This window comes from Apostichopus japonicus, chromosome 3, assembly GCF_037975245.1.
Source record: "Apostichopus japonicus isolate 1M-3 chromosome 3, ASM3797524v1, whole genome shotgun sequence".
NCBI classification, from domain to species: domain Eukaryota; kingdom Metazoa; phylum Echinodermata; class Holothuroidea; order Aspidochirotida; family Stichopodidae; genus Apostichopus; species Apostichopus japonicus.
In genome coordinates this window covers 1,745,232-1,752,741 of record NC_092563.1, presented here as the reverse complement: position 1 = coordinate 1,752,741, position 7,510 = coordinate 1,745,232, and the positions used below count along the sequence as shown (strand labels likewise).

The window sequence follows — 7,510 nt, the reverse complement described above, 5'->3', positions numbered from 1 at the left end:
TCCATTTTGTTTTGTTTCATTACTGCTGCTGTCCTTATTAATTCTGTAACAAGAGGAAGGAAATTTCAATACATTCAGGACAATGATAATTTATGATATAATAAAATATGGACAAAAGAGCTTGACGCTTTACATAAAGCATACACACACTGTAATCAATGGGAATCATACATGAAAGACTAAAACCTCTCAACACTCTTCTTACAGGAGAACTCAATTTCAGATTGCATACCAAATGAGGGGTTAATTATCTGAGGAAAAGAGTACAAGAGGTTACACTCTACATGAAGATAGTACTAGACTTGAAGCTAAATCCAGCATACACTGGGAATACAACAATTCCAACTGAATTGTTAAGTTAGACACAAATTTAGAAATAAATGACATTAACAAACTGACATTTTCTGTGCTCACATTGGAGTAGCTAGAATAGCAAGTTACCATTGAGAAAGCTTATCAACTACAGGCTTTAATATAACTTTGTCAAAAGTTTGTGACTACATCAAAAAAATCTTTGTCGATCCACCTGGATGGTCCCGAAAGATAATAAAGAGGTCATTTCCCAGGATATTTGACAAAGTTTCCAGAACACTATCAAATCATTACATTTCTCTTGTATTTCTCTATCACTAATCATAATGTGACCATATCCCTTTGGTGATCAAATGACAAAAAACACAACAAACATTGAGAAAATGTCTTGATCAATTGGTAAAGAAACATCATCTGTACTCTAAGACCATCCTTCAGTATGGTTGGTGATTGACTCCTTCAGTAGAGTTTTGAATCAGTCAGAACGTACCCAACATAATTACATTACAAATTTACATCCGTTATACTGGTTTGAAATCACTGGACTCCTTCAGTTGAATTTTGATTCGTTCATAACACATAGCTACATGATTACGTTACAAACTTTCCATCCATTATACTTGTTTGTAATAACTAGACTATTCGTACAGTATGTGCATCAGTCTGAACGTCAGCTGAGACCGTCTCCATTTGAACTTGTGTACCTACAGTATGGCTACCCTCTCCCCTGCTGACGAGTGGGACATCTGTTTGGACAGACGTGCTGTTCCCATCCATTCCAAAAACTCCCAAATCAAAGTCGTCCATCGTTTGCGTATGAATGTCCGCAAACTCCAGGTCATCCAGATGAGTTCTATCTGAGAGGTCGACATCATTCAGTCCCGTCTGGGTGTAGATATCAAGAGAGAGTAGATCGTGGGATGACAATGTTTTCATTGTCTGTGTTTCCTGTGTTTCTTGTTGCAGACCCCCCTCTCCTTCAGGAAGAGGGCAAGGAGAGGTAGCAATCGTGGAGTGGGTCATAGTCTGGAGTTCGACTGTTCTCATATTATTCAGAGCATGGGTACTGCTGCTGGGAGTTTGTGTCTCCATGGTACTCTGTTCTGCTATTAATGTCTGGGTCTGCATGGACGTCTGATGTGCATCTTCTTCCAGCATATTGTTCACCAATGTCTCTGCATCCGTCGTGGTAGTTGCAATAGTCTCCACTGCTCTGTCCCTAAGCAACTGGAGTTGTGTCTGGGTAGCTGACGTTTCCTGGTTGACCGGACTGCAGGCAAATATGCTCTCTATGGTTTGAGTCTGTATGTCACAAGAGGCAAACAAATCCAAGAAGCTGAAATCCGTCTGTGTCGGCACTCCGAAGGTTTCAAACGTTGTACCGATGCTGCGGAAATTAATCGAATCGTTACTCTCTGTGGAGGTCGATGAATTTGCGAAGGAGAGGGCGTTTTGCGGTTCATTTGCTGTAGATATCACGTTCGACCCCGTTGCCATAGTGAGTAAATTAGACGCAGCTTGCACTGTGCCAGCTTGCTCCGGATCTGAACCAGTGGAGACTGTCACTACATTAGTTTGATAGCTACTGGATGGTGCTGATGTCCCTATGTTTGTCATCATGCAACCTGACCCATGAGAGGAGCTGCTGGGTATCCCACCCGCTAGTGAACTTCCAACAGATACCAAATTTGAACTTTGAATACCTTGACTTGAGAGTCCATCTGTGGCAGCACTCGAATAATGTAAAGGTGATTGCGAGGTTAACTGATTGCATGCAGACGACAGTGTACGGGAGTAATTTGCAAAATGGGCTCTACCATTCCTCTCATGAGGGGGTTGCTGAATGGTCACTGGACCTTGTCTGTCTGAAATGACTTGAATAACATTGTAAGGAATGTTGGTCAACTCTGTTTCTGCAGTTGAAGCTAACCTTTGTAACTGTTGAGAAGCAAAGTGATCACTACCAGTATTAGCATGTCGTTGTGATAAAACCTCAGCATTTCGGTCAATTCTTTTCCTTTTTGTCGTAGGCTGTTTTAGTCTCTTCTCGTTAGTGATGGATTGCCTTTTCTTCTTTGGGGTTGGGTACGAAGGTAAATGCCCTCCATCTGTCTGGGTGCAGGTGGAAACTTTTACTGGGCAAACTATTTGGTGAAGTATAAACACAGGTGGTTTCGGAAGCAGTGGAACAAGGCCTCGCTTTTTAACAGTGGGTTTGTTAAATGCTTTAGCCTCCAAGTCTTTCCTGCGCCATTTGTATTTTCTAAAAAGAAATTAATGAAAAAAGAAAAAGTGAATGAAGCTTCCCGATCACTGCATGAAGTCACAGTGTTTTCTCAATTAACTAATACTACCTCAAAATGAAAACCTGAATCTCTCCTTAAACCTAGGCAAATTAACATTCTTGTAAATAACCATCAAAAAATTCTATGAGGAATCTTATAATTGAATGAAATTTCACACTTTTCCAAAAACTATGCAGAAAATTCCGATTTCAGGAAAAATTAACCTAACTACTATGAACCTATTCTATTAGGTTCAATAAAACTGCAGCTGGTCTCTCCAGGGTCACAAAGAGGATTCTAAAGCATAGAAATTTCTGTTCCAAATATGAAAGTACCGATCTTGAAAATAGTATACAAATAAACCACTAAATCTAAAAGGTCCTGTTCCTGTGCAGCCAAAAGCCATATTGCCCGACCTACTCTTCCGATATAAAGTGTCAACACTCACCGAGACTTGAGGAATTCTTCTGTAAGTTCATGTTTTTGTCTCTTAGCATGTACATATAATGCCTCTGGTGTGGTATATGGTACTCCACAGCTGCATTTAAACATCTGACCACAGCGGCTGACGTGGACATCCAGGTAACTTGAACTGCCAAACTTGCTGCCGCACCTCTCGCATACAAACTTTTTCTCTGCATGTTGGTTGATATAATGCTAATTTGGAGAGAGAGACAAAGAAAATTAGTTCTAACCCCTTCGGTTAAGACCGAAACATTTTGAGATCAACTTCAAGAAAATCAATTATCTAGCAATAGATACCAGTGATGGGGAGTTGATCACAATTGGCCTTCCTTCATAATCTAATATCTATAACGGACCACCTGAAAGGGCAGTTATTTGTAATTGTTCAACAGTCACATGTGGGAGAGGCTGTATAGCTTATTACGTACACTTCACAATTGGAATAGCCATAGTTCATTTTTTATTTTTTGTACCATTTGGAAGGCCCCTTCTAACTACCATGGATAAAAAACCCATCTTACTTTTAGCTAACCAGGACTCTAACCCATGACACTCCCTATATGTTAGCTTTCACTGCTTCTTATGCCACTGCCTTTATTCACTGGGCCATAACACTAGTTTAAAGCAACATATTGCACTTTTCTACCACTCCATTACTGTCTACCAGCAATTTTAACCAAATTAATTGACAAATCTTAGTATGAACTCAATACGAGACTCCAATTGATCAAGTTAGGACACCCTCAGAGGCGTTCATCCCATGATCATAAAACAATGAAAATGTTACAGATTCCATTAGTCTCTGAAAATCTTGTAAAACAGGCACTATTCTCATATCAGTATGACATCCAAAAAGCAAAAGCTGAAATTTTGAAAAACAAAAGACAGTTTTGTCCTTTGTTTGAATTGAAACTTTACTGGTCAAAGTGATGGACAACATTTCTTAAAATATTTTATTGAAGAGTGAATATATCCAATGTTCAATGTTAACCAAGATAAACACAAAACATTGTTTTACAAGATTGGATCAAGAGGTAGTCATTTCTTACCATTTTCAAAGTGGTTAGTCGATCAAAGGGTTTATTGCCGCTTTCTCCCCTGTTGCATCCAGCCATTGGACAAAAAAACTGCTTGATGACCGACTTTGAGCGATCTTTTTTCTTGGTGCTTGACATTGCTTGTTTGAATGCCTCATCCTGGTATTGAGAAAAGAAGGGGAAAAAAATGTATTGTTGATGTAACATTACGAGGACGGATGCACCGTGTGGGATGCCATGCAAACTAAGTGATACTAATCTGCTGTCACATTGCTTAGGACACACTTTAACCTTAGAGCTTCAATTACAGTTCTTAAAATACATATTACATGAGTCCAATAAAGAACTTTGATTGGACGTTTCAACCAGTGAACATTGCAATGTGTCACCATTCAAGTCTCTAAATTTCAAATTAACTCTAACAAGCTTGTGAAGTCAGAGCATACTTAAAACATCAAATTTTGTGTAGAATTTTCTAGGCTCAGAATTTTTTTCTCTGACTGAATCCTTTTTTTTTCTGTGTAGAAAAATTGGTATACATCTTTACTCTTGTATAGCAGCTTGACCATTTTGTATGGCATTTTCCAATGTGATACTGGATAATTATTCCCGGCTGTATTAGTCTAAGATTTCAGATTTATGGTCTACACTGACCTCTGGATTTGGCCATCAAGCTCGTTCATACAACTCACCACATGAAGTATCCAAATATCCAGTATGAAGAACATCAATCCTACACTTTTTGAGTCATAATGTTTAACAGCGTGAGAGTCACCATACACACACAAGTTACATGTCATTGCCCCCCTCTAATCTATTCCTTTTGCCTTTGGCAAGATATAAAGAATAAGTGACTTTAAGGTCAGTCAATGCACTTAGACATAAATGCAAGATTTAAAAACTTGATTCAATTACAAGGATGTCTGAATTTGTGATGTTAAATGTTCTGTAAAGCAGCCAATGTTTAAAGCTAGACTAAAGTACATGCACCTTTGTAGTCTATACAACATTCACCTTGTAAACATGATGTGTCTTAGCACTGTGCATCCACATTGCAGGTAGAGTTGAAAAGAGCTTGTCACAACCAGTGACAAGGCATTTGATGTTTCTCTGGCTATCTGACTGTAACTCCTCCTCACTGGGACAGATGATGATAGGTGAGCCCGCCATCTTGTGGCCCTGATAACATCATCTATGCATGGAGATAATCACACAAAAAACAAATTATACTTAGAAGAGATCCTGGAAATATTAAAAACTGAAACCTTAGCTCAATACCTGAGTTGTAGTTCTCAGTGACTTCTGATGCTTAGTCACTTCTGATGCTCATTCTTACCTGATGCACTGATACAAAGTTTTATTTGTTCTTTACCTTCTTTTGCAAATGTATCTAGGCCAATATGTAAAATGTAATAGAGAGCCCAAATCTTTTTCTTTATGCTTGAGCTGTTTTGATCAAGTATTTGATATTGTTTTTTGTTGTTGCAATCATTGTTTAAATCAGGAAGACAGTCTTGCTTATTCATCCAATCACAGTCAGTTAGCTAATACATGTCCCCATTGATTAATTCATGATAGTAAAAGTTCATTGTTTAATTGCAATATCACATGAATTTCTCCTGTTTTTTTTACTGACCATTGACAACCTGTTTACCAATAAATCAGACTGATCACAAATGAGAACTACAGTAGCATAACTATCTAGACCAGAGACATCTAGAGCTACGTTGGTCCCTGGGGACAGTTGTGTCACAGGATCTCCTTTTTGTCTTCTTCATCCTTCCTCTGTATATATAATGTAAAAAGGGGCACCTTTATATTTCAATGTGCCACCTTATTGACACCATTGCCAGAGGCAGTATCCCAACTCCCTATTTCTTCACATGCATGATTATGAAAAAAATTATAAAATGAACCACGGTTTGGTCAGCAAATAGCTGAAATGGATTCAAGCTCATGAAATATGTAATTCTGCTTGACTGCAAAAATTTTAGGTTGCCTGCTGTATCGTTGCTAATAATATTTGACGTCAATAACGAGGGTACTTTTTAAGAAAAAGTCGCGCAGGAAAGAACCTGGGCACGAAAACCAAACTACCAAACGACTGATCCGCTCTCAACCCCAGTCCCATTGGGGCTGTGAATGTGTGATTTTTGTAATAACTGATTTGTAAATAACTTTGTACGTTAACTTGTACTACTGTAAGTAGTAGCATGGTGGGCTCATAATTGACGCACTTAAGGATTGGATTGACAATGTCGGTCAACTTAAAATCAAAATCACTCAACTGCATGCACTTTTCATATGTTTAGTTCCTTAGAAATTTAATGATCTCAAAATATTTATTGTTCTGTACCTACGCAACGAACAATTGAGAAGAATTTGACCACAAAATGTCTGCTGTGTCAAGTTCTTTCATACCCCTAAATTGACACATTCGTCGATAAGCTAACTGTAGTGTAGGCCTAAGTATACATCCATTGACTTTGGATGCTGTTTGCTATGCTCTGAACCTCTAAGCTTAGACAGGTCAGGTCCCAGAGAGAAGTGGTATCATATTGAAGTAATTTTGGTTATTTTTAGGGAGTAAGATTTCCAAATGTCCAAAAAATGTGTAAAACTGGGGGGAGGGTGTTAAAAGCTTAAAAAATACCACAATTTGGTCAGCAAATAGCTGAAATGGATTCAAACTCATGAAATATGTAATTCTGCTTGACTGCAAAAAGTTTAGGTGGCCTTCTATATCGTTGCTAGTAATAATTGAGGGTGCGCCAATTACGGGGGTGCGTCAATTATGAAGCCTTTACTATACTATTGTACAATAGCCTATACTTTGGCTATAGTAAAAATATTAATCTTTTCTTGTTGACTAATGCCTACGTCACTTACAAGAGGCAAAGTGATTTATCCTGGTACTTTAGGCTCGTTCTTCTTAGTAATAGTATTGCGTTCTTCAGGTGAAGTCCAAGGCTAGATTGCACGAATAGCACCAAAATATACAGAGTATATTGTGTTTGACCTAACTTCCATTTCTAATGTAAATAAAAAAGGATTTCTATTTTCGAGCCGCACATTCAGCCGTACATTCGTAATATAAGGTAATTAAACCAGATTGAAGTTAGCATGCACGTTTAGCACCGCTGCCGCTACTACTTTTTATTAAGAAAAGTCACCCAGGAAAAAACTTGGGCACGAAAACCAAACTACCGAACTAGCCCGGTAGCCCAGTGCACTTTGATCAAACGAACGAGGTACCAATATCTGAGTATTGGAACATTTGTGGAAAAACCCAGTATATCCAAAAGTGGATGTCTGCCGTGGTTCCTCTGCTGCATGTGGCCCCTGGGGCCGGTTAAAGGGGGACCAAAAATGCATCTGATCAAACGAACGAGGTACCACTTGAAACCAATG

General features: G+C 38.6%; 1 protein-coding gene across 1 annotated transcript; it reads right to left on the bottom strand.

Annotated features, from left to right (window-relative positions):
• LOC139959540 (uncharacterized) lies at positions 1-7,192 on the bottom strand. The gene is made up of 5 exons (XM_071957250.1): positions 6,989-7,192; positions 5,114-5,291; positions 4,112-4,258; positions 3,046-3,254; positions 1-2,575 (listed from the first exon to the last, which is right to left on the bottom strand). Exons 2-5 carry the CDS (start codon positions 5,267-5,269, stop codon positions 946-948), a joined length of 2,142 nt encoding a protein of 713 aa, XP_071813351.1. The 5' UTR covers positions 5,270-5,291; positions 6,989-7,192; the 3' UTR covers positions 1-945.
• Between the last annotated feature and the right edge of the window lie 318 nt (positions 7,193-7,510).